We start from the raw sequence: 27252 nt of genomic DNA, 5'->3' as shown, positions 1-27252 counted from the left end.
TTGATTTAATGTCCTGGAAACTAACACACATGTCATTTTAGGAAAGACTTCACTGATCCACGGAGCAGGGTGGACTGAAAATTCAATTCAATTCAATTCAATTCAATTCAATTCAATTTTATTTATATAGCGCCAAATCACAACAAAAGTCACCTCAAGGCGCTTCATAGGTACAGAGAAAAACCCAACAATCATATGACCCCCTATGAGCAAGCACTTTGGCAACAGTGGGAAGGAAAAACTACTAAATTCCTACATTAAACACAGGGCAGCCCTGGTGTGTTGTAGCTTGACTCAGAAAGTCCACACTAACAATTCCCGCAGTGTTATCAGCCGCTTGCATGTGTGTCAATGCAAATCTATTCAAAACTGGGCAGCTGTAACTGCTCAGTCACAGCACATGTATGCAATGGCAGGTCAGTTATCACAAAGCTGTCATCACACGCTTTCTAAGCCAAGGTTTCACTGATCACTGATCACTTTTTCACATTCAGTTAAAATTTAAGTGTGAGTGGCTAATTGAAGAAGACTTGGGGGGGGCCTGTTAAGGAAGATGCTCCAGGACCTGAAGGGATTTATGGCAGGGTAGATCAGAGATAACAATGAAGATGGAGTAATAAATAAATCTCCTCTCTGAGAATTAGCTGGAGGACTGACAGTGGGAGATTACACCATGTGCCTTTTCAATGAATTGGATGCTCAAAGATGTGTATTGGTTTTATGCTTGAGACTATTTTACTGTCTGGCTCCATTACCACAGAGACACACAGGGGTGGAGTCCAAAGCTAGGAAGATCACAACAAAAAAAGGGGCTGAACCCTTTGTGCAGGTGACGAAACCCCTGCTTTTAATAAAGCTATAAACTAGATGGAAATTTGCACATTTGCACAAAAATTTGCACATTATAACTCATCTTTACATGCTACATAAACACACACACACAGGGATGTCCTCAGTCCTTAGATCACCATAAATTCAGTTTTTATAGATGCTTTATTTTCATTTTTCCAAATTATTAAACAGTAACGTCCTGCATACTTTTATTTTGACTGCTTTTCATATCTTATAGTTTAACCTGTACCCGTAACTGAACATGAAGTGAATCTGTGACTAGAGCCTATATGACACAGCAGAGAATGCTGGACAGCAAATTATTTTTGACCTACTTCCTGTCATTGCCTGCATCGTGATTTACAGTACTTCAACTTTAAAATGCAACAGCTTATCACATTCAGACCACACGTGCCATGCCATGTATGAGCAGCCTTTTAAGTGCAAATAAAAGATACCATAAATTGCCTTTTTTGTGGTTTTTTTGTTGTTATTATTTAAAAGCAATTCTTACTCGCCTGCAGGCGCTGAAATGTGCTCATGGTCAAAGAGTAACTTTAAGTGTTGCATAAAACCACCTAAAACTAGAAAATATGTCACGGAGAATGTGATATGTGTAAATTCATCTGCAGCCTAAACGGCTGCTTTCCTCTTAAGTTGTTGTTCTGTTTTGAAAGCTTCGTATTTTCCATTTTCCTCTCCGTTGGGCCTCCTTGATCGTCTTGAGACGAAACTCAACTTATGCGGCATCTCGTCGAGACGTCCCTGTCCAGGGACCTGAAATCTGCTTTCCCAAGCATGCGTCACGTGACTTCACCCAGCACTGCCTAGCTCAGCACCAAGCCTACTGGTTTCTGGATATTTCATGTGAGAAAAGGACAAACCTCGAACCCCTTTTCCTCTTATCGTTCAGTCTGAGACTGTTTTTTTTTTTTATTTCTCTTTACCTTTTTACCTCATCTTTCCCCCCCCTACACAGTCGGATAATGTGGACCTTCAAAGCGCTCGGAGTATGACAGAAGATTTTAGGATGCTGGACTTGTGCTCCTCGTTTTGTTTTGTTTAGTTAAATGCCAACACGGTGAATGCGTCGGACAGAGTGGACAAGCCTGCTGCTAGAGGTCCGCATTGAGAAAGTCAACATCTTGCCTTTCTTTATTTGATTTTTTCCCCCGGAGCGACTTCAGAAGGATGTAACGACCGATCCACCTTGCGCATCTGAAGTGTCCTCATCAAAATGCAGAAGGGAATACGACTTAATGATGGTCATGTCACCTACCTGGGGCTTTTGGCAAAGAAGGATGGTACAAGACGAGGGTGCTTGAGCAAAAAGAGCTCAGACAACACGAAATGGCACACAAAGTGGTTCGCTTTGTTACAGAATATGCTCTTTTATTTTGAGAACGAGTCCAGTTCTCGACCCTCGGGATTATACCTGTTGGAGGGATGCACATGCGACAGGGCGCCTTCACCGAAACCTTCGCTGTCAGCCAAGGAGTGTTTAGAAAAGCAGGTACGGAGAGCGTGCGCGTGCGCTCACGCACAAACAGACACACACGCACCGTCTTTTTCTGCTTTATTGTTTTGCAGACTTCCAGCTTTAAATACCGACGTGCAGCAATACATGCATTATTATTTTTTCTTTTCTCGGATGCCTCTGAACTCCCCAAGCGCTTCTCTTATACATTCATTCTTCATATATCTCATCGCATGATGACCTCAAATCCAGTGCAGCAGAATAGCACGAGGTTTGCTGTATTGCACGTTATGTAATCCATGCATGACATTAATGATGAGGTAACAATATTAACACCTAATGATGTTACGGCAGCCCTGGCAGTAAGCAATGTGGTGCAGTGTTTTGCTTTGGGTTGCACCAAACCTGCGCTCGACCTAAAAAAAGAAAAAAAAGGGGGGGGGCGCTTGTAGGGTAGTTCAGCGGTGCATGAGTGCATGAAATGCAAATGGATTTCTAGACTCGTGAAAACGATGTATTTGCATTTTTGGTTGCTCTCATATTTTGCTTTTTGACTTCCAGTCATCATGTTTTTGACGTTTCAGGGCGGAGAGTGCTATATCCTACCTAATGCCCCATCCAATAAAACGTGCAAAAAATAAAAATAAAAAATAAAAGTTGTGGGCTCAAGGTTTCCATCTTGTGGTAATATTTTGAAATTACACTTAAGGGTCAGGAAACAGCAGGGTGCCCGTGATAAGTCAGCACTGATCTCTGTGACCCGAATGAAATGGTTCAGTGTGCAGTGTAATGCTGGAGGTTACATTTGCATTAAAGCCTGCCAGGTGACAGCTGTCAAATTCTACCAGAGCCTTTCACTCTGAAGTAGGCCATAAGATTTTTCAAATTTGAGTCCAGATAGCTGCAGATGAAATATTTATTTAATCCTGCTTGATTTCCTCTGGCTCCTTGTTCAATTATTTTAGAGTGGAAAGGTTAACAGGCTTGTTAACACCGTTATTGTGATTAAACAGTCGAGGAACACGATGCTCCAATGCTGTCGGCTTTCCTTTGCTCACTCCAGGCTCTGTGCCTGACTCTGTAGGTAGGGCTGCAATCCAATGTGAGTCCAGGCTCTTCCTGTGAACAGCTGCCCTTGTGCTGACAAAGCAGAATGCACGCACACTGGTAAATGTTGTGCTTGCACAGTTGCTTTAAAAGCACCCCAAAGAAAAAGAAAAAAACCCCTTAAAGATAAAAAACAATGTCAGCAGTGCTCTTTTACGACTATTGTGCTGATTTAAATATGACTGCAAGCTCACAGACAGATAACATCTCTGATTCCTGTGAATCCTGTTTGCACAGTGCAGCAATATGGGGTGCACTAATATCTGATATCTGAAGCGTTGCTTCTCATTGTACACAAACATTTTAATCAGGAGAAATCACCTGCATGTCCTAACCTTACCTATAGATTCATGGTTTTATGGCAACATTTTAGCAACCTGCCATAATCCCCACATTACATTTATCCTCAAATGCAGTTAGTGTGAAAATGATAATGCGTTTGAGCCCGAGGTTTCTATGGCAACCCTTATTTGCATCCTAAAGAATGATGCAGTTAGAAGAGGTGGGGTAACAGCGAGGAGAGAAGCAGTGTGTCTCATCTCTCCTATTAATGTGAGCGCTATCTGAGCTAAATTTGTTCCTCGCAGTACCTTGGAGGGGTCAGGGTCCAATTATAGAAAACACAGCTTGCTCACACTGGGTAACAGCATCGCATCAACCAATATCACAGGCAGCCTCTGATGGCAGGATCTAAACGGTAATGTAAATCAGGGGATCTGATTAAGAAAAGACATTCTGGGGTCAGTGGTGTTTGTAATTAAAACTCGTCATGAAGCTGAAAGAAGGTTGAGTTCTAACTCTTCGGTCTAATGGGTATACATTAACAAAATATTTCTGCAATAAAACTGAGCTGCTTGTCAGTCAGAAGTAACTCTAAAAGGTGTAAAAAATATTCTACAATTTATCGCAAAATGCCTAATTAATTATTTACCACTCACTTATGTACGCCACACAGCAGGACAGAAGTGAGCTGTGAATCCGTATCTAAATTAACTTATCTGTATACAGCTGAAAGTAAATGATATACAAGCCTTAGTGCTGTATCTCATCTCATACCTGTTTAGATCAGTAGCAATATTTAAAGGTGCTCGACTGGGTCATGAACATAAATCAGAATAAATACAAAATGCTTAACATGACTTCACACCAGACATTCTTAGATAGATCATGAGGGAAAACTACAACAACATGCATGCCTCTCTGCCAGAAATAGATTTTCTTTGACGGTAGGATGAATACCTAATGAATGTGAAGATGGAAGAGCAGTCAGCCGTGAATAATGATCAGTTGCATGTTGATAGGTGCCTGTTGAACATCTGCAGGCCAAAGATTAGAGTCTGGTCAGACTCAGTGTGGCTGGAATAGTCCAGAAGAAAGATGACAGTTCAATTAACTGAATTGTGATGTTGATTTTATATAATAAACTCTCATCTAAACAAGTGTTTACACGTAGAATATGTAGATATGAGATTAAAATAAAATGAAGCAGCTGATTCTGAATTTTAGTATTGTGTACGGATTCTCATAAAGTGTTAAAATAATCTATTATTAAGTTCAGTTTTACAATCGCATTTAAATAAAAACACATAAATATTAGCAATTAAACATATCCTGTGATACTACCATAATTCTTTCAGCTGATAAAGAAGATGTTTCCATTGTATCCTAATTGCTCATCTGTGTTTGGAGATATTGTATATTTGAATACTGCAAACAAGCCAGTGAGATTCAACAAGTGCCCACTGTGGATAGCTATGCACCTTTCAGAGATAGGTGCGGACAAACTGGAAATTAATTAATTAAGAGAATCTAAGCAGGTTTAAGCAGATAAGTTAGCTAAAAATTAGACAAATGGATAAGCAGTTTAAGATAGACCAAATATTAATGATTACGATAGATGACTTATATACAAAAAGATGATACATGGTTGAAATATTGAGGAAAATTGCTAACGTATTAATTGTTAGCTGTAAATTACAGATAAACTGCTAAAGAAATTCTTGAACAATAGACTGATAATTATGCTAGCTTTTTTCTGCCATTAACTAAAAAAAGAATTACAGACAGAATGAATGTCAGGCGGAGCTAAGCTGAAATTTAGGTTATCTCAATATTTTAGGTCAGATGCCTTCCTTTTTTAAAAAAACTTTTGTATTAACAGAACAAAAATAGTGGCAGAAACAAGCTTATATAGTTAGCTGCTAGTGCTAGTAGAAGTTGAAATAGTTTGCTAACAGGACAAACTTAAACATTGGGTAAACATAAATGATAAACAGAAGCTAGTTAGCTAAAATTACATTTAAAGTGATATGTAACTGAATTAGCAGTTGAAATGGCTCGATAAAAGTACAGAGATGTAGCTGAAATACTTTGCTGGGTAAACATAAGAATAGATGCAATTTTATACATAGCAAATTGCTGTTAATTAGAGTAGTAGCAAAAAGTAGTGGCTGAATAGCAGAAATAAGAAGTTAATGGTTACTCTAATTGATAAGTGGTACTCAGAGGTATCTCAAATATTCTAAATAGTAATATACAATCCCCTTTTATTGTAGTTTTTTTTGTATAAAGGCTAGGGAAGCTGGCTAACAGAGCAGTCACGTAAAAGCAGCCAGAAGTATTAACTTCTTAACAAGCAGAATTCAGGATCCGTAACAAAACGAAAAGCACAAAAGCTCTTCATTTCACCAGTCACAACCAGTACAGCGTGAAAGGGAGAATGGTGATCTAAAATCAAGTGACAGTGAAAAAAACAGCTGTGAACAACTGTTCACAATGACTGGAGTTGCTAGGAAACAGGTATTGCACAGTTATGTAATTGGCCGTGGCTCCAGCCTCCATGTCTTATGGCATTTCCTCCTGGGAACCAGAGGCATCCCAGGAACTGAGCTGGGGGAGGCTTCCCTCAGTGTGCTCCATCAACTGCACTGGTGGGCGAGGAAGATGTGGCTTCCCCAGGCTCTGTGTGGTTTTTAAATCACCCACTTGATGTCTGCAGCAGCGAGGCAGTGAAACAAACAAAGCAGTGGAGAAGCTTCAGTCATGCTACTATATATAACAGATTTATCCGAAAGGTATCTGATAACGAGTGCTCCTTCCTGTGCGCAGCATGTGCTTTGTTGTTGTGTGTTGGTTCTAACCGGAGCTCCTCACCCTCTCCTCGCTGTTTGTTTCAGTACTATTTCACAGTCAGCTTCAACCACGAAAACCAAAAGGCCCTTGAGTTGCGCACGGAGGATGTTAAAGACTGCGATGAATGGGTGGCTGCCATAACACACGCCAGGTAAAGCCATGCAAAGGCATATCAGCGCATCAGATGGTAAATTAGTAAAAGTTTCAAAAGTGTGGTTAAAATTTGAAAAACTTCATGGAATAATGCTTTATTCATAAGAAAGTCCTCGTTGCTTTCTTGATTTATTTAGTGAGACGAGACAGTGTGCAGTTAGATGACATTCATCGCTCCAGCTGATATACAAAACCATGTGGTTTGTGTGTTTTCATGTTTTTACAGTTACAGAAACTTGGCTACAGAGCATGAGGCTCTCATGCAGAAGTATCTTCATCTGCTTCAGATTGTGGAGACGGAGAAAACAGTTGCTAAGCAACTTCGACAACAGATAGAGGATGGGGAAATAGAGATTGAAAGGCTCAAGTCAGAGGTAATATTCACTGTGATTTCATTCTTAGTACTTCTCAAGAGTAGGAATGTAAACAAATACTCGGTCATGCACGCTAACCCCGTCCACTTTGCTCATCCTCCTCAGTCAAACCAAAACGCACCGTCAGCTAAATTCATTTATTCCAGTAGAGTCCTTAAAGATCATCTCCTGTATTCATTTTCAATTACATGATGTTATTCTTGGACTCTGCTAGGCGTGATTCACAGTTACAGTAATCCTTATTTATGATATACTGGGTCATGCCCCCTAGTTCACCCTAGCAAAAATGGATCAATGTTAAATTTGATTAAAATAAAGGTACATATTTATTTTAATAAATAAATATGTATTCCTATTTATCCATATCCATATTTATCCATATTATATAGTCTGTATTATCCATATTATATATTCCATATTATATATTCTGTATTTATATATGTGCATATGTGTATATGTGTATATATGGTATATTTATGCTTATATCCTTACTATCATTCCCCTTTATTGTATCTGTAACATGCAACTTCTGTCGGTGCGGTGCTACTGGAAACTGAATTTCCCGGAGGAACCCACCCGAGGGATTAATAAAGTTTCATCTAATCTTCATCTAATCTAATCTAATTTCAGCACAATAGCATCAGCAAATTCTTGACAGTTCCTTAAAATATATTCACATCAGTCACGTTAGTTTAGCTTTGTATTTGTTGGCCAGTGTGGTCTGCCCTCCACTGTTTGAGACCCCCTGCTTTAAGCCATCTTTTTTCTGATTGGCTACCCCTCATAAACTAAAGATTTAAGCAGCACTTTTGCGGCTGAGCATGACATCATACGAGCAACGATTATAAAAGCTGAACATTTAGAGCAGTCTCAAACCAGGGGGTTTTGGCTCATGGGCTCATACTTGAAACTTCAATGTCATGATTATTGTGAGCATCCACCATTGTCACAACATATATGACAGAAAATAGGGGAAAGTCATTGTGTTTCATCAACATCTGAAACTGTTAACTGTACAGGGCATGTCATAAGTACTACTTTCAATTATTTACATTACTTCTAGTTTTTAGAATAATATTCATGCATTAAGACCTAAAAAAAACTCAATTATGAGCTAAAACTCCTTTCGTTGCTGTTACCTGCTCCTAGTACTGTTTCAATATCATATATGGCATCTAAATATTAAATGTTTAAAAATAATTATTGATTACTTATCTTTAATATGAGAACTACAAATTTATAGCAGATCTAAATAAGCTACACATGTTGTTGTGTCATAGACAGAGGTCGAAAAAGAGAGCTCCCCTCTCAGGAGTATCTGTTTGGACAGTTTGGGGCTTTTTATGACCTTATCAGCACCCTCAACACTAAAGGGAGCATTGTTAAAATATCCAGGATTTTGTCCTCTCTGACTGGATCACAAATAGCCCAGGATTACAGGCTTTTCCATCGTCAGGCAAATGTGTGGCAGTCACACAAAATATCAGTCAGACCTGCTGTAAATAGACATCCTGGCACAATAGCACTATATTATAACTGATTCTTACATTGCACTCTCATTCCTTTCCAAAAATTTGTCTGCTTTCTATCCTCGCGTCGACCTGCCAGCACAACAAATAACAGCTGAGCCAGTGGGAAAACGATGGATTATGCTGATTATTGTTCTGTTTGTCTCATATGCGGAGACTAGTGTGAGAGGACAGAAATGAAAGCACGCCCCCCGTCGCACAGAAGAATCATGTTCAGGCCAACCTCTCTCCACTTTGCATCTCCTTTCAGGAACAATGCCTCCAGTAGGGCCATGTCCTCAGCTGTATTCTTCAGATCAAATAGTCATTTTACTTTAATGTGCAAATGTGATGCTTGAAATTGAATTAGGCCCTGAATATGCATGGACTATGCTTTATGTTGCATGTCTGCTATGAAATTCAATGACAAAGTCTGTCTGTCTACAAAGTCGAGTCTGAGTTTTTTCTATTTTATTTTTTTGGCACTCTATCTACCGCCCAGTCAGCATACACGCAGGACAGTTTGACTGATACATATTGCATTAAAATGATCAACATTATGACCGATGTAAATAAATATTAATCAACGCTACAGAGGAGCAGCCAAGTGAACACAGCTAGTTTAGTCAGGCTAATGTTTTAGTGTTGACAGTGCTGACAGGTCCTGTCCTGTCGATTCAGTCACTTTGTTTACATGCTGTTACAGTAAGTGAGAAGAAGAGGAGTGTGTAAGTGGGAATGACTGGTCTTTCTTGTGGTTGCTTCCGTGACAGATTGCTGGGCTGCTCAAAGACAATGAGAAGATCCATGCCAGCCCTGCAGCTGCTCCAACTGACGACGACTCTGAGATTAAGAAGATCAAAAAGGTAAAGCAACCAGTTTGAACTTCTGCCTTGATTTCATGCATTTTGATGTTCTGAGACTGCACGGTCTATTGCAGGTCCAGAGCTTTCTGCGAGGCTGGATTTGCAGGAGGAAGTGGAAAACCATCATCCAGGATTATATCCGCTCGCCTCATGCAGAGAGCATGAGGAAGAGGAACCAGGTGGTGTTCAGTATGTTGGACTCGGAGGCAGAGTACGTCCAGCAGCTTCATATTCTGGTGAACAATTTCTTGAGGCCGCTGCGCATGGCCGCCAGCTCTAAGAAGCCTCCCATCACCCACGATGATGTCAGCAGCATATTCCTCAACAGGTTGGCTCATCTAGAGTTCTTCTCTAGATAAAGAACATAATCACAAGGACACATACATATAAGCCTTCACTTCACAGTGAAGTACAGCCTACTGGCAACCAGATAATAATACAAAACCTGATGATTGTTGTATTATCAGAGAAACTATTTCCATTTAAAATCTGGTACCAAAAATGAAATATGTGTATGAATGCTCCAGTGTTTGTTGCAGTATATCCTAATAATTAAGTTGACTGTGATGGGTGTGATTTGTGTCCCAATGCACCAAACTTAACTTGCTATTCGAAAATAATGGTGTCAACACAAATGCCCTTAAGCTGGTACACTTTTAGGCTTATTTCTGTTATATGATACAGAAGCTAAAGTCAAATATGATACAATAATGATTGTATACAAAGAAACAAAATTTGGTGTAATACCTTTAAATTTGTTCACAATGCAGATACACAAGGAAAGAGAAATTTCAATTGTTTGCTTAAGTGATGAGGTAATTAAAAAAATGCATTGTCTTATGTACAAATTTTCATAAAAAACCCAGAAGTTCACAGCACACTTTATCTTTATAAGTAATGCGTGAATCCAGGGAAATGTACTGATGATGTTGAACAGTGCAGGGTTCGATCGCCCTCCTGAGTGGATGCATCCGCTCTCTGGCCATAGCTTTTACTTTTTTGTGGTTTTTATGGCAACCAAAGCTTTTTTATTAAACAACAAAAAACAAAATGAAATCAGACAAAAGACTTTTCTTTCACACTGACCTCAAACGAGCACTCGGGCAAACACAGTTTTCATAGAATTTTCCTTGTGTCTATTTTTTTTTTTGTTTCTGCACCTGTTTGGTAATTTCTTGGCATCATCCAGTCAGGCTTGTGCCGAGTTGAGAGGAAAGGCACTGCTGAGACACTGGATATGCTGATGAGGAAGCACTGTGCAGTTCTGGTCATCATTTTGGCACAAATCTGAATTTGTGTTATAATACACTCAGATTACCTGTTATTCCAAATGGAGACACGGGGCAGTTTATGTGGCTTTAGCTGGTAGACCTTAAAAAAAACAACCTATCTTTAATTTACATTTTTTGAAAACTTTTAAGCTATTTTCTCATCTGTTCAGCCAAAGCCTGCTCATTGGTCTATAGAATTCAGGCCACAAACAGAAACCAGAAGGATCAGGTACCACAATTCCTGCCCCTTGTCTACATATTCTACATATTCATACATAGATATCTTTTTATAGATTATATTAGTTGTGAGCGTTTTGCCATGCATAAGTTTTAAATCTACTGCAGAATGATGCATCTGAAGCATCAAGATGCTTTTTTTATTTTAAAATGGAATATCATCTGCATTAATATACTGGTACCCTCAAGTGCCTGAATTTGTGTTTGATAAGTGAGCAGCTTGCAACAACTTGTAAAGAGCTACATACTCCCTGTGCATTGGTTTGAATCTTCAAAGCAGATTCCTGTATATTTAATGTGTAATAATATTGTAACAGATTATGTAGAAATCTTATTTGTTAGCAGTAATCCTGATAACAAGTCTGCTAAAGTAAACACTGGTTCAGTGTGTTGTTTAAACACTGTAAGCAATAAAAGTCAATGTCCACAGTACAACGCCCCAACTAATAGAATGAGATCAAATAAATGCAGTGTGTATACTGGCTCAGAGCGACATGCTGAGCAGTAAAGAGAGGTTTGGGCCTCTGGATATTATCAGTGGTCTAAAACAAGAATCATAAATGTAAATACAATAATGATAAATGCAGTTTACAGAGGCAGAAGCACCACGCCTGGTTTGAGGAAGAGTTATTCCTCGTAGAATTTGGATCATTAATGTTTACTTTTGATAAGACACCTCGGATGACAGAGGATAACAGTCACACCCCTTCAAGCCCTGTACAGCTTACACACACAGCTGGCACAGCATGGATATCCTAATTATTAATTATTTATACCTATGAACAATGCAACTTCTAAACAGTACACTGGTATTTAAAGACAACTAAATTTCCGTGACTGTTTTTAGAACTGTTATTTTTTTATGGTCTTTTCAAGACATAAATGGGTCTCTTTAAATATGCAGTCAAACGTAATAACTGCTCAGATTAAAATTAGCCTTATCCTTCCTTACCTTACCTCATCCACATCCAAATTCGCAGGATTATTACTCTTAAAATCTTTATAGTCTGAGATTAGTTTTCCTAATAAATGTTTTTTCAATCTCTACTTTATTTCAGTGAAACCATCATGTTTCTGCATCAGATCTTTTACCAGGGCCTGAAAGCCAGAATAGCAAGCTGGCCAACACTAGTCCTTGGTAAGAGTCATGTCTTTGTTGAATGTCATTACTTTATTCATGATGCACTCATTCAGATGTTTGTCAGAGTGTACGTGATGAAAAGTGATTAAAAAAGTTTGATGTGTCCCCAGCTGACCTGTTCGACATCTTGCTGCCCATGCTGAACATCTACCAGGAGTTTGTGAGGAACCACCAGTACAGCCTGCAGATCCTGGCACATTGCAAGCAGAACCGAGACTTTGACAAATTGCTGAAGCAGTACGAGGCCAAGCCCGACTGTGAGGAAAGGACCCTGGAGACCTTCCTTACCTACCCTATGTTCCAGGTTAGCTCATTTGTCTCACTGATATACACAAGAAATAAAGGCAGGCCCATTTGTTTGCTGCATAGGTGCAGCCTGGAGCCAGCTTTTGTTGTTAATTTTGTGCTCTCGCAGCTTGAGCCAAGTTCTTTTCTCCTTATATAAATGTCACCCTTGAGCCATATATTTCACCAAGCTAAAACTAGGTGCCTTTTGCTATGCCAATGATGCCCAGCTGTAGCGGTTTTCAAAGCAGTCGGCCACTTTGTTTTGCGATTGCACTGCCTGTGAGTCAAATGTAAACAAAAGGGTCATCACTAAAAACCTAAAAGGCAAAATGTTAATCTTTTCTCCTTTTCTTTATGATGTAGACTGTTCCTATGTGTCACCTATAAAACTGGTACAGTATTTATCCCTGTTAATCTCTAAGAAATACTTAATTACAAAGTAAAAGCATGTTCTTAGAGGGTGATCTTAAAGAGTAATAACTGAAATCCCCCTTTAGAATGGAAGTTAGGCCCTTTTTACACTGGTACTCCAAACTGTGGTAAAAATGATCCTCTTTGCTTTAATAATCATGTAAATATGTTTAAAACCTGATTAGTCCACCTGCTACAGATTGAAATGATTGATTTATTTTTAGTGATGAGGCCAAAAAAGGTGATCACCTACATATCATCTGCAAGTCTCTGATCTGTCTTATTCTATCCCGCAGTGAAGCACAGATTCAAAAAGACCAGTCAGAACTGGGAATGTTGAGTGCAGTCACATACAGCGAGGTCCTTGAAGAAAAACTGCTAGTACAAGCGATGTGAAACTGGTTCAACAGGTCACCTTTCAGTGTTAGAATGACCTGAAGCAAAGCAGCCAAAACAATACTGGAGTGACATCAGGCCAAGTCTCTGACTGTCTCTCGCTAGAATTCAACCCAGTATAACATCTGTAGAAGGACCTGAAGATGGTAGTTCGTGTGCACTTTTCATCCACTCTGCAGAAACTTGAGAGGGTCACCCACGAAGAATTGGCAAAATTGCTCCCATCCAGGAGGGATTTGGCTTCTCTAAAGCTGTAATGGCTGCCAAATGTTCAAAATGCTGCACTGAGTGCCTACAGTAAAGTGTGCAACACATGAAACAGGTGTGACTACATTCTGAAGAGGCAGTGGCATTTATTAAAAGATGTGTAACCAAATTTGACTGATTTCCACTTGAGCTAAACCAGTGTTTTCATTAATATTCTCTGGCCTGTTTACTGGACATTGTGGCTCAGACAGAATTTGGCTTCAAATATGCATATTGTAGCATTGCTCATTAACAAAAGAATTAACAGGCATTCGTCTGTGGTGTTTCAGAATATCCTGATTATGTTTTCATGTCTATAAAAATGGTAGGTCTCGGAGCTCACGCTCCTTTCTGGCAAGGCATGCATTTTCCCCAACAGTTCACTCTGCTGGGGCCTGCTGCAGGCTGTGCTGTGTTGATAATAAATTTTGCTGATGAGTGTAGATTGTGCTCTCTACTGATCTTCTTCTCATTGTGCTGGCACATATTTATCCCTGTGTTTGTACGCTTGTGCTGTGCACATGAAAGATCTCGCAAGTGAGCACGACTCTCCTGCTGCTTTCTGTTCTGCCTCTCCAGATTCCTCGCTACATCCTTACTCTCCATGAACTGCTGGCCCACACACCCCATGAACATGTAGAGAGAAATAGTCTGGACTATGCCAAATCTAAGCTGGAGGAGCTTTCCAGGTATACCTATAGCCCCGGACGGGCGTGGTTTCTTATATGAGAGTGACGTCTTTTTAATTCATATGAACACAAATAATAGATCAGTCTAAAAGCTGTTGATTTTTTCTATAATAACCAAAAAAACATGAAGATATGTTAGCTGTAAATATAAACAGATCCATTTTTTTCTTTAACCAAATATATAAAGACCTAATTTCAGCTAATGAACCATAATTTTTTTTTCTATTTGATGTATAAGCTCCAAATGAGAATGATGACAAAGTGCTTTTTTCATGTTGTTTTTTGCTTTCTTAGAATAATGCATGATGAAGTGAGCGAGACCGAGAACATCAGGAAAAACTTGGCAATAGAGCGCATGATTGTAGAGGGCTGCGAGATTCTGCTTGACACCAGCCAGACGTTTGTAAGACAAGGTAACTCTCATCTTTAAGTGTTGTACTTTGGATCCCAGCAGACAGCAGGGTCACAACAGAGAGAGGTTTCCTGTCCCTCCACTTTTCTGACAGCCTGATTTTACATTTCCGGCACTTTATTGTGGAGCATGGCACAGGGGTGGCACAGGGATGCCACACTCCAAAAAAAAACCTCCTCTTTCTCTCGGTCTCTCTCTGGGGAACAACACATACTCCTCACTATAAGACCTTTTAATTTCTAAGTGTAATTAGACGGGTCTGTGGCAAACTGACGATGAATCTGGAACTGTAAATGTCAAATGTCCCCAACAGGCCGTGATGGATAAGAAAAGAGAAAAGAGACGTGGTAGATTATTATTCCTCTGTACATATAGTCATGTACAGAGGAATGTGCATATGCCTTTTCATTTTTGTATCTACATGTGTCTCTTCTTTGCTCCTCCTTCATTCTGTTTGGACGCACTCTTTTTTTCCTACATAAAGGGTCCCTCATCCAGGTGCCAATGAGCGAGAAGGGCAAGATCACCCGTGGGCGACTGGGTTCTCTGTCTCTAAAGAAAGAAGGGGAGAGGCAGTGCTTTCTCTTCTCCAAGCATTTAATCATCTGCACCAGGGGGTCTGGAGGAAAGCTTCATCTCACCAAGGTGGGCCTGAGCTGCTGAGCTGGCAGCATCACAACCTTTCTGCAAAAGTCTCGGACACCTGACCTAAAATAAATGAATTAACCAACACTAGATGAAATATTCACTACATTTGCTCAGATACTGTAGGCTCATTAACATGTGTGAGATTAGCAAACCCCCCATCCCAAACTTTTACTGAGAGGTTTCAAATATTTTACATAACAATTTGCCAGATTTTTATGAAACTGAACCCTTCTTTTAATACCGTCTGTAGTTTTGCCACAATAATCATTCAAAGCTTTTGCTTCTTTATGCAGCATGTATGAAGTCTTCATTTTTAGTGATAAGGTTTGCCCATATAAGAGATCCAGATGATATCTAAAACCCTTCTGTGTCCAGCTTAAATATTTGGAATAAAAACAAACTTCCTTTTATTTATTTAAACTCAAACCTAAATATTCTGAAAGCATAAACTAATACTAAAGATGCCCTAAATAGCATCAGATGTACCTTTTTGAAGGCTTCATGTGTTTTGCCAAGCTGAAGTTAAGGATAGGATGAGGATAAGGACGTTTTTCACCTCTATATATGAATGACACATATTTTTATGCTGATGGAACAGATTTTTTTTTATCTATGCACTACATTTACTACATCTACATGTGTATTGTTTGCTGTTTGCAGAACGGAGTAGTTTCGCTTATAGACTGCACTCTTGTGGAGGATCCTGAGGGGACAGATGATGAGTGTGAGCGTTTAAACATTTTCTTATAGGAATGTGCTTCATATGTACTCTGCATCATGGTTTAAATAACTCATGAATACTAGAGGATGCTAGTTGTATTAGAACAAATGAAAAATAATGCTCCAGTAAAGGCAGGCAGTACTACTAAGTGCACTACTTGTTTTGGGTAAAAATCTGGCACTGTACAATCACATATAACATGTTTATGTCTTTACTGGCTGTAAATGAAATATATAAGGAAAATGACAAAAAGTCTTTGTGTTTGCCTCAAAGCTAAATCAGACAAGAGTGGTCAGGACATGGAGCACCTGGACTTCAAGATTGTTGTGGAGCCAAAGGACAGCCAGTCATTCACAGTCATCCTGGTAGCCTCCTCAAGGCAGGAGAAGTCTGCATGGACTAGTGACATCAGCCAGGTACGTCAACGCACATCACAGTCTTCCAGCAGTCAGACAAGAAGCTGAGAATGTCGGCCGAAAGCCTGCACATTACAGAAATCACTAACATTTCCTCTGTCCTATTTCTTTACTTCAACTGCATGTGTCCTGCAGTGCATAGACAACATCCGCTGCAATGGCCTGATGATGAACGCCTTTGAAGACAACTCCAAAGTCACAGTGCCGCAGATGATCAAGTAAGCTGCTTCTTTACATGTAACGTGGTGAAGCTGCTCCCTTTTTTTTTTTTTTTTTTTTTAGATTTGTATCTGTTTTCTTAACAGGTCAGATTCAAGTCTGTACTGTGATGATGTGGACATCCGTTTCAGTAAGATGATGAACTCCTGCAAGGTGCTGCAGATCCGCTACGCCAGCGTGGAACGTCTCCTCGAGAGACTGACTGATCTCCGTTTCCTTTCAATTGACTTCCTCAACACCTTCCTGCATTCCTATCGTGTGTTCACCACTGCTGATGTGGTGCTGGATAAACTCATCACCATCTACAAGAAACCCATCAGTGCCATTCCGGCCCGGTCAGTCACTTTACATTTGGACAGACTTGAATGTTGCAAGGTTGTTGACAGCGCTTACCACAGACAAACAAATCTTATTTGAAGTGTGTGGCATCCCTCCAGACCTTGCCAGCCTGCATAAAGATGAGACTGATTTATTAGGATGTGAAGCTTTGTCATCCTCTAATCAATGTGAGGCACATATAGGAACAAAAGTCCTTTGGTTTTTATACAGACATTTTTTTGTTTGTTTTATTCATAGAATTTCATGAAATTACACAAAACATGAGAGGAAAACTATAAAAAGATATTGACCAATTTGATGAGATGGGTGCTGCATTTTTTTCTTAATTGCTGGGTTTGTGTTGCAAAATGCATAAACTATGCTTTTACACAGTTAACAATATATATATTGCAACTTAGGTATCACCGACTTTGAAAAGCAGTCCAAGCAACATCCAAATATCCATATTTTCCAGTGGTCTCATGGTAAATGAGCATGGAGCTTGGTGGTTTGCTGTGTTTGTTTTGTTGTTTCTCGCACATCCTCCTAAGTGCAAACTCAGTCAGTAAGGTACCCCATAATTAATTATTTTTCAATAATCTTTTAAACTTGGCAGTAGTGGTTATAGTTGCTTTCATCGTATGGTGCAAATTTAAATTTGATCATGAATTAGAGGCTGGACATGTAGAGGGTGCAGTATGCGTGTAGTGTTCACCCGTATTTGTTTCTCTGTGTGTGTGTACATAGACGCTGTATGTGACACTGAAACGGTTAAGTCTATTGATCTTTTGAGCTTTGCATGTGTATATATAGAGCTTGTTTTATTGGTTAAATCCGAACACAGAGACTTAGCAGATGTGGCACTGCTACAAGGCTATGGTGATTCTGTTTCAGTGTATGTTATGTACATATTGGTGTGTGTTAACTGGTTGAACGCTGTGTATTGGTCCAGTCCATCCTGCTTGTGTGGGAGTGTCTCAGCCGGGCTCTGTCACTCTATGGCAATCAGCCTCAGTGCTGCAGGACCCCACCCTCCTGCAAAAGATTGCACCGGTGCTAACTCTCTGCTCTGCATGCCTAGAGTAAGGGCCCCGCTGTGGAGCTCAGATCAGGGCTCTCTATGTCCACACCCTGCATTATGCTCTACCATGGCGCTTGTCATGTCACTGAGAGACACCTACTCTTGGCTGCTTGTGTCAGCAGCGGCCATGCGCACTATCGCTCACTGTGCTATTTATGGGAACCTGTGAGGTCGCCAGGAGGCTGGCAGGGAGTGGGAGAGGGTTTTCTGAAACACTGCAGTCAGCCGAGACATAGTTGAAAAGAGACTTCTGGTTGCAGGGCTGACTTGGTTTGCATAAATTATTTCAGAGGTTCTGTTTGTTTAGCTAAGCTCTTAAAATATAGAGCATACTTAATCAAATAAATAAATACGTGCCCTAACGTCGAATGTTTATATCCTCCCCTGATGCAGGTCACTGGAGTTATTCTTTGCCAGCAGTCAAAATAATAAACTTCTTTATGGCGAGCCACCCAGCTCCCCCAGGGCTAGCAGAAAGTTCTCCTCCCCTCCTCCTCTCGCTATTGCCAAGAACTCATCCCCCAACCGCCGTCGCAAACTCTCTCTCAATATCCCCATCATCACTGGGGGCAAAGCTCTTGACCTGGCTGCCCTTAGCTGCTCCTCAAATGGCTATGCAAGCATGTACTCCTCCATGTCTCCATTCAGCAAGACCACCTTGGACATCAACAAACTGTATGTGTCCAGCCCGATCGCAAGCAAAATCTCTGATGAGGGAGAAGACAAGAAGGAAAAGGTGGACGACCCCTCGGCATGCAAACAAGGTGGGTGACTTGTAGCCATTCAGAGTACATTTTCAACTCTGCTTTGCTACAATAATGTCTTTAAAAGAGCTTAATACTTACTGCCGTTTGCTTGTTACGATACAGATCTCTCTGTACGAGAAGAAAGTGATAATGATCAAAACCAGAGCGATGACGGGGATCCAGAAGCTTCTCCTACCAAATCTCCAACTACACCAAAAAATATCAAATGCAAAAACTCCTCAGGTAGATTGCGTCTTAGTCTTGTACATGATTTAAAGTGAAATGTCGAGCTTATAAATCACTTTATACTGTTACACTGGGAAATACTTGTATTTAACCTAGCTACATTTCTAAATAATGAGATCAGGATGTGCACAAACAATACTTGTGTCAAAATACAAAACACACAAAATTCTGTTTCTATGAGAGCACATGTACCACACTCGCCTGCTGTTAAAACCTTCTGTTTAAAATCAGCAGCCAATCAGAAGAAAGTTGAATTAAAGTAAGCAGAGCTAAAGTGGCTTCTTTCAGAAAGAGGATCAACAGAGGGGCAGCACCAAGGCCCTTATTTATCCTATATAAAATAAGATTATTTTGAGTTTTGAATCATGCAAAACTATTCACATAGAGTCTTAAGAATAATATGAAGCTAGAACTAGAGGAAAACAGGTTTGATTACACAGACAGACAGATTTAAAAAAAAAACTGCAGAGTTACTCAGAGAAAGAAAATTCTGCCAAAGGTAATGACTTGTTGCTTATTCTTTTGTTTAAAGTTATCCAGATCCACAACAATTTTTACCAGCTTCTTCCTCAGCACAGGCTCCATGTCTTGACCAAATTTCATAAAATGTTGATTAACTGTTTTTGTGTAACCTTGCAGATAGACAGATGGCACTTGACAAAAAAAAACCTTGCAGCTGACAATACTTGCCGTCAAGCATATTTTACCATCTGTAGGAGAAAGATGAATTGTTTTACTCTTTAAATAACCCTGTTTAGCCATATGCTGCCACATTTCTATCTGAAAAAAAAATGCCACTGTGGAACATAAGTAACATAAAATATCAGTCGTTCGATGGTTATGAATATGTGGGGAAAGCCAACGCTTGGCTTCAGTAGGTGTTAGGGAAACTTGTGTCATAGCAACTACACTGAGAGCGTGTTTTCCCTACCGCCCCCAGTAATGAGGCTGTTTCACTGGAGCCAAGATTATCTTTGCCTTTCAAATCTTATGACAGAATTATACAATATAAGTTTTTAAAACGAAGCCTTATCTGGAATATGTGAAATAACTGGAATAGTGAGGCAGTGTGTAGGATTATTAGCAGCCTATGATCCATGTTCACAGGATTTATACATCGAGGAGTGCAGAGAATCTGTTGATTCCTCTGTTATGCTGATATTTAGTGGCTATATTTAGCTGCAACCATCTTGAATATCAAAGCCTCTTGTAAAGGAAAGTCTGGAGGGAAACTTTTGCATTGGCCTGCAGTGCTCCCTAGTGGAGGTTTTTGAAATGAAAAAACAGGCCATCCAGCTTTATGTGTATATTGAGTTATAATAATAAATATACATTGACAGCTTGTATTTTTTAAACTGTCCTTGTGTGTAGAGTTTTCTCTGTTTTCCTACAACAACGGCATGGTGATGTCATCATGTCGAGAGCTGGACAACAATCGCAGTGCTCTGTCTGCTGCCTCCGCCTTTGCTATTGCTACTGCTGGAGCCAATGAGGGTACCCCTACCAAGGAAAAATATAGACGGATGTCCCTTGCCAGTACAGGTATAATCACCAAGACAGTGATGGGCAATTCTCTAAACTTTATTCTCCTTCGGTGCCTCTCATTTAATGTATTTTTTGCAGGTTTTCCAACAGATCAGAGAAATGGAGACAAAGAGTTTGTGATCAGACGAGCGGCAACCAACAGAGTCCTGAATGTGCTTCGGCACTGGGTGTCCAAACACTCTCCGGTAACACACAATTCCCATTTCATAGCAGAGATGTTAACACAGCATCTTGGCATATTTTCTCCTTAACAGAGGAAAGAAATTGTTTTGGAAAATGACTTAATAAAAATTTGAAAATATCATCCACAGAGAATAAAACAAATTCAAGACTAACCTCATGATCAGTGAGGATCAACAACAAAATCTACAGTTTTCTATAATCCGTGTGTGCTGTCTGTGCCTCTCTAGGACTTTGAGAGCAACAATGAGCTGAAGACGAAGGTTATTGCCTTCTTGGAGGAAGTGATGCATGACCCTGAGCTGTTGACCCAGGAGAGGAAAGCGGCAGCCAACATCATCAGGTATCGCTGAGTGCTGTTTGAGTGAAAGAGGGATTAAAAGGCATTTTACTGGGTCATTAAGCTGTACATCTTTCAGAGGTTGACCTTCTTTTTTATGTCACTCAGGACTATAACTCAGGAAGATCCCGGTGACAATCAGATCACGATAGAAGACGTGACACAACTGGTAAGTGAAGTGAGTAGCTGCTGTTCGTGGCTCTATTTGAAATCAATCCTCTGCTCACTTGGCTGCTCCCATGATAATAGATGCTGAATATTTTTGATCAGTTATGAGACATAAATTCAGCAAACAAGTAATGCATTATGTGATAGTTAGCAGATGGGATTCACTAGACTGGAATCTTGACGGTGCCTGAATTTGCACATATGTAAATGTTGCTCAAGAGTGACAAGCAGTGATTTCACAAATGCCACAAAGTATTTTTAGATACAGGTGCAGGAAGCAATTGTGTAATTGAATATATTTATTATAATACTATCAGCTAGAATGTATCAGCTAGATGTATTTTTTTCTGCCTGAAAAGATGATAAATTCAAAAATAAATATTGAAATACAATAAAACAGTTAAAGATTTCTTTTGTATATATTTTGCTGTCCTTGATCACAGAAACTTTTATGAAAATTAGACAGTCAATAGCACATTTCAGTCTAATTAAAAGTCATTTTACCAGCATTTGACAAATTGAAGATGTAAAAGTTTAAAAAAAAAAAGATTCAGAGGCTAAGGTGCATCAAAACCTACAGAAATACCTAGTTTGGTAGATTATTTATTGTCATGTTAAAACAAACTAAAGTCAAGTTAGCTAATTTGGATCATTTGGGATCTGTTTTAATGGGTTTTTTTGGGACTGTTTGTGTCTTTCAGGTTGGAGGAGGGAAAGTTGAGACCTTCGAGAATCACTCGGCAATGGAAATTGCAGAGCAGCTCACTCTGTTGGACCACCTGGTGTTCAAGGTCATTCCATACGAGTGAGTGTCGTCACACCACACAGCCAGGAAGCACGAACACGCCAATACATGCTTCACTTCTTCTTTGTTGGTTTGCCTCACAGGGAATTCTTTGGCCAAGGCTGGATGAAGAATGACAAAAATGAGAAGACGCCGTATATCATGAGGACAACGAAGCACTTCAATGACGTACGCTCCAGTCAAAAAGACCTCTTATCACATATCGAACCCTTCTATCCAAACGTAACATGAAGTCTAAAGTATTTGTTTCTCATTTTTTTGTCAGATGAGCAACCTTATTGCCACGGAGATCCTCCGCTGTGATGATGTTGTAACCCGGGTAGCAGTCATTGAAAAATGGGTAGCTGTGGCCGATATCTGCCGTTGTCTACATAACTACAACGCCGTTCTCGAGATCACCTCATCACTGAACCGCAGCTCCGTTTTCCGCCTCAAGAAAACTTGGCTCAAAGTTTCCAAGCAGGTGCGTGTCTCTATATCCATTGCTGGAGTCCCTGAAGTGCATGGTATTGTCACTGAACGTGTTCATTATCACCATTTTTTTCTAGACTAAAGCACTGATTGACAAACTGCAGAAGCTCGTCTCATCAGAGGGGAGGTTCAAAAACCTCAGAGAGGCTTTGAAGAAGTGAGTTCAAGGACATAGTTTCAGACTGGATCAACAAAGCAAACAAGCAGCACAAGTGGATGATAAGTGGCTTTTATTCTCTTTTTTAAAAAATTCTAGTTGCGATCCTCCCTGTGTGCCCTATCTGGGGATGTACCTCACTGACCTGGCTTTCATTGAGGAGGGAACGCCGAACTACACCGAGGACAACTTGGTCAACTTCTCAAAGATGAGGATGGTGAGATGTTAGGCGATTCCTGATATGAAAGACTTGCGCTAAGTTTGTGTCACTGACATCCTTGCTTCCCTTTTTTTCAGATTTCTCACATCATCAGAGAAATCAGACAGTTTCAACAAACAGCATATAAGATTGACTTGCAACCAAAGGTAAATTAATTAATCGCAAAGACCACAGAGCAGTAGTTCCCAACCTCTCTGACCACTGACTACTTGAATAAGCTATTTCTAATATACGAGCTGCAATCAAAAATTTCAGAGACTGGGTCTGTAGAAAGTAACAGTCGTACCTGATTTAAACCTGGGCATTGTCACCTTCACGAACCTACACTGCTCTAGCACTTCTGCTACTTTTGGATAGGTCCCTCAAAGTCCTGATCTGACCACTCAGAAGTCACGGCACTCCAAAACTTACAAGTAGGCTGGGTAACAAGTGACGCTTGTGTTTATGTGAAAAACAAAAGTGCATTTTTCTATTCAGTTCAATTTTATTTATATAGAAAAAAAACTGTCACCTCAAGGCAACTTATATTGTAAGGTAGAGACACTAAAATAATAGGAAGGAAACTCTAATAGTCAGATGACCCCTATAAGCAAGCACTTGGCAACAGTGGAAACAAAAAACTCCCTTTTAACAGGAAGAAACTTCCAGCAGAACCAGGCTCAGGGAGGGGCAGCCATCTGCTGTGACCAGTTGGGGGTGAGAGGAGGGAGATAGAGATTAAATGCAGAGTGATGTACAAACACACAGAGTGAAAGTTGTGTATTTTTAAGAACATTAAAAATACACCTGTCAGTAGGATTAAGTGCTGACAGAAAACCTCTTAAAGTGCACAAAGCATAAATGTAGAAAAACTGCTCTTGGTCTCTCCTGACCTAATGTGTCGTTTTTGGGAATGAACACTGAACTTCTTTCAGAATAAGGATCAGAATACTTTATTAATCTCGGAGGAAATTATGTGGTCACAGTTGCTCCAAGACAGTAAGAACAGGAAATAACTAACTTAAATTTGATAATACAAAGTTACAAATTATAACAGAATAGGTCTAGCTCTAAATATAAATATCCCAGTATATTACACAAATTAAATATATAGTTGACATTGAGGTGCCCTTTTTATCATATTGACTTTGTCATTTTCTTTGTAGATGATGTGATATTAAGCGTGTGGAGAATGGAGGAATTGTACAGCGAGATAGCCACAAGCAGGAATGAATTCCTGTGTTGTAAAAATTGACATTTGGTCACAGCACAGATTTGAGTTTAATGATGAAGTCAAAAAATAAAAGTTGGATGGAGTGGGACAAAAAATAGCAGGAAGCAGTTTATGGCCATGCAAGGAGACACCATTGAATAGAGGTTAAAAAAAATTAAATGAGGTGCATTTTTTTGCTTTCATATAGGCACTCTCTGAGCTGTTTGATTGCATCTTGTAAATGCAAAGACTAACTTCCCATATATCTTTGCAAAGTATTTTTAGAAAGAAACGGGTAAAGTCCTCCGATAACAGCAAAAATGTGGGATGTTAGTTTTTAATTTTCAAGGTGGAAATGCTTCAAAAAGATAAGTTATGAATGCTTGGGACCCTTTTAGATATATTGCATAGCACTGTATTGTATTATAATGTATTATATTATTAAAATAAATCAAAATCATGCAAAAGTAACTCATTAGCTCACATAATCAAAATCTACAGTATAAACATAATGATACTGATACTGAGGGTTGCAACTAGTAACTTGCTTCTGTTTAGTATTGTTTAAACTGTGAAAATAATAAATATAATCAAATAAAAAGTCCTTAAATTTGCTTTTTTCTCCCCCATATTCTAGGTAGTCCAGTATCTGCTGGACAAAAGCTCTGTTCTGGATGAAGAAAGCTTGTATGACGCCTCACTCAGAATTGAGCCTAAAGTGCCCAACTGATGGGGAAGGTGGCCCTCCATATTATTTTCTTTGTTAATATTACACATCAGTTAACATGCACATCAACATTTGTATAGCTGTACATGCTTAAGATCTCTGCTCCTCTGTACAGTAGATGTTTAAGGTTGTTTGACAACACAAAACATTTTAGTGTATATTTTTCCATGTATGATTTTAGTTGTTGCCATTTCCACAATGACACCTGCTTGAAGGATTTTTTTTTATTTCTATGAGTATTTCAAGAACAATAATAGAGGTCACTTTAGCTGCATGCAACCGTGTGTTCTACTGTGACCAATGACATTATTTTGCATCATGTCATACCGTGTCAAATTTGCACTTCGAGCACTCGTGTTGCTGGCTGTTGTTCTCTTGGCTTGAGTTTTATTGATGACTGAAGTTCTCTGCAACCAATGTAGCATTGTAAAAAAACGAAAACAAAAAAAAATACTGCATAAAATCAGGTAAAAGAGCACAGAGAATATAATTAAAGATAGAGAACAGTGATCAGTGCAACTGACAGCAAGGTATCCAAAGCATATGTGTCTCTGTGCTTCCCGAACCAAAACAAGAAGGATTTGTTTCTTCATTTATGCTCACTATTCTAAAGACAGGGGTTCCCAACTGTGCTTATACCACACTGAATGTTTTCCTACAGTGTAACTGTGGACCAGTCCAGTATGTCCAACCAGATATGAAAGTGAATAGAAGGTAAAGGTTCTTGTTGAAGTTATTTGCTAAATGAGAAAAATAAATACAGTCCACAGGAAGGTCAACACTGTGAGCTAAATGCTAAAATTTGCATGCTATATTTACAACGTTAACTGAACAACAAGCTCACCACTGTAGCTTAGCTTGTTAGCATGCTCACATTTTCTAATTAGCATTAAACGTATATCGAAAGCTTACAGGAATGTTATTGGTTTTGCAAAAATCAATCAAGTATTCACCAAAAATTGTAAATATTGCTCTAAAAGTTGGAAAGGTAATGGACCAGTTTATCCTCTGTTGTTGAGACATTTTATTAACATCTACTGATGTAAATCACTAATGTGAGTAACCTTTACCCTGTGGACATCATTGAAATCAGAAGCAAATGTGCTGAGATGTGCCAAAATATTTCAGGCTGAGCTGCAAAAAATCGCACTCTTGTTGCTAGAACCATCAGCTCAGTCCACGTATTTGTACTGATACATATAGCTGATACATATAGACCAAATGTGACAAACGGGACATGATGTGCAGACACAATCTGTACACACTTAATTACCTGTAGAGTTTTTTTCTTCTTCTTCTTTCTGCCAAGTACTAAATGTTCTAAAGCTGGTAATGATAAACAATCCATAGATTGGGAACCTCTTCTTTAAGTTAAGTTTAGCTGTAGGATAATACACTCAGTTGGCACACAAGGTGCCTGATGTTTGCTGAGTTCCCTTATAAGCTGTGTAACAACATAGAGTGTTAAAGAAGGGTTACATCCTTTTAGATATGTGAGGTTTAAGGTGACGGATTTGTCACCTGCATTTTTGTTACACTTAAAGTACACCAGTACAGTTCAGCGAGTTTCCCCCTTTATGCTTGAACTTTTTGGTCTTGACTTGTTAAAATGAAACTCATGAAAAAAAAAAATCACACGCGGTGGTTAAGTGTTGTACCTTCAGGTTCGGGTTCTACTTCTGTAGAGTAAAAGTTTGTTGCTTTTCTGTAATCAAAAGACAATCTGTCCTTTTTGCTGTTCCAGTGATTGTGGAACATGACTGTATATCACTCTGTTATATGCATTGCTGTTAAAAACTATGATAAAATGTATGTGAATGACCTCTGCCTGCAGCATTCAAACACTATTTTTGTAGTAGTATAAGAGAGAGTGACCTGCTCTTTATATGAACATGGGAAAGTATTTTGTACTTTGTTGTTAATTCACTTCACTGAGATGCGCTGTACATTTTGTACATGCAACCTGGCATATTTCTCAATGTGGAACAGTGTAATCCTCTCAAAAACAAGTTATATCACAAGCTTAACACAAAACGCAACAACAGTGTGGTCTTGAAACCATAACTTAGAGGTAGGAGAGCAATTCAAAGTGTTTTGCATTTATACTGTAATCCTGTCTATAACCATTTCTGTTAGCAGGAATATAGTAACGTAGTGCTTATTCTGTGAATATTTGTATGTATTTTTACTATGTATGTACAGTACACTTTTGAAGCTAATGTGGTAGGCATGCAACACCTTCACAGACAGAATAATACTATATACTTATACTGTATACACTTATAAATGCACATACTCTTATAAGGTATATAAACAAATAAACATTTTGCTGTAAGCAATACCCAATGGTATGAAAATTATCTTTCAACCCTCATGTTTCCACAGCTTAAGAAATATTCCCAGTTTTGTAAGGAAAAAAAAGATTAAAACAAGATGAAGAACATAACAACAAATAAACAAAAATATGTTTCCCAGTTACCTCTTGATAATAAATTCATTTTATCTCAGGGGCA

The 27252-nt window shown here is 39.2% G+C and overlaps 1 protein-coding gene across 2 annotated transcripts; it reads left to right on the top strand.

Moving 5' to 3' along the window:
• The first annotated feature begins 1599 nt into the window (after positions 1–1599).
• On the top strand, positions 1600–27252 carry rasgrf1 (Ras protein specific guanine nucleotide releasing factor 1). 2 transcript variants are annotated; one of them, XM_005470752.4, is made up of 27 exons: positions 1600–2344; positions 6592–6698; positions 6927–7074; positions 9356–9448; positions 9523–9776; positions 12015–12094; positions 12208–12401; positions 14018–14127; positions 14422–14540; positions 15024–15184; positions 15848–15911; positions 16182–16324; positions 16460–16542; positions 16630–16878; positions 18336–18706; positions 18812–18931; positions 20306–20476; positions 20558–20664; positions 20890–21002; positions 21108–21177; positions 21869–21972; positions 22056–22140; positions 22238–22435; positions 22521–22600; positions 22700–22817; positions 22898–22966; positions 24650–27252. In XM_005470752.4, the coding sequence occupies exons 1-27, from the start codon at positions 2069–2071 to the stop codon at positions 24740–24742; spliced, it is 3780 nt and encodes a 1259-aa protein (XP_005470809.1). In that variant the 5' UTR covers positions 1600–2068; the 3' UTR covers positions 24743–27252. The 2 variants fall into 2 exon arrangements, with proteins under 2 accessions (XP_005470809.1, XP_003440459.1); XM_003440411.5 differs by having other exon boundaries at positions 1604–2344; positions 21108–21168.

The sequence above is a fragment of the Oreochromis niloticus genome, linkage group LG7, assembly GCF_001858045.2.
Source record: "Oreochromis niloticus isolate F11D_XX linkage group LG7, O_niloticus_UMD_NMBU, whole genome shotgun sequence".
NCBI lineage: Eukaryota > Metazoa > Chordata > Actinopteri > Cichliformes > Cichlidae > Oreochromis > Oreochromis niloticus.
Note: the sequence above shows the minus strand (reverse complement) of the source record. Positions and strands in the feature narration are given on the sequence as shown.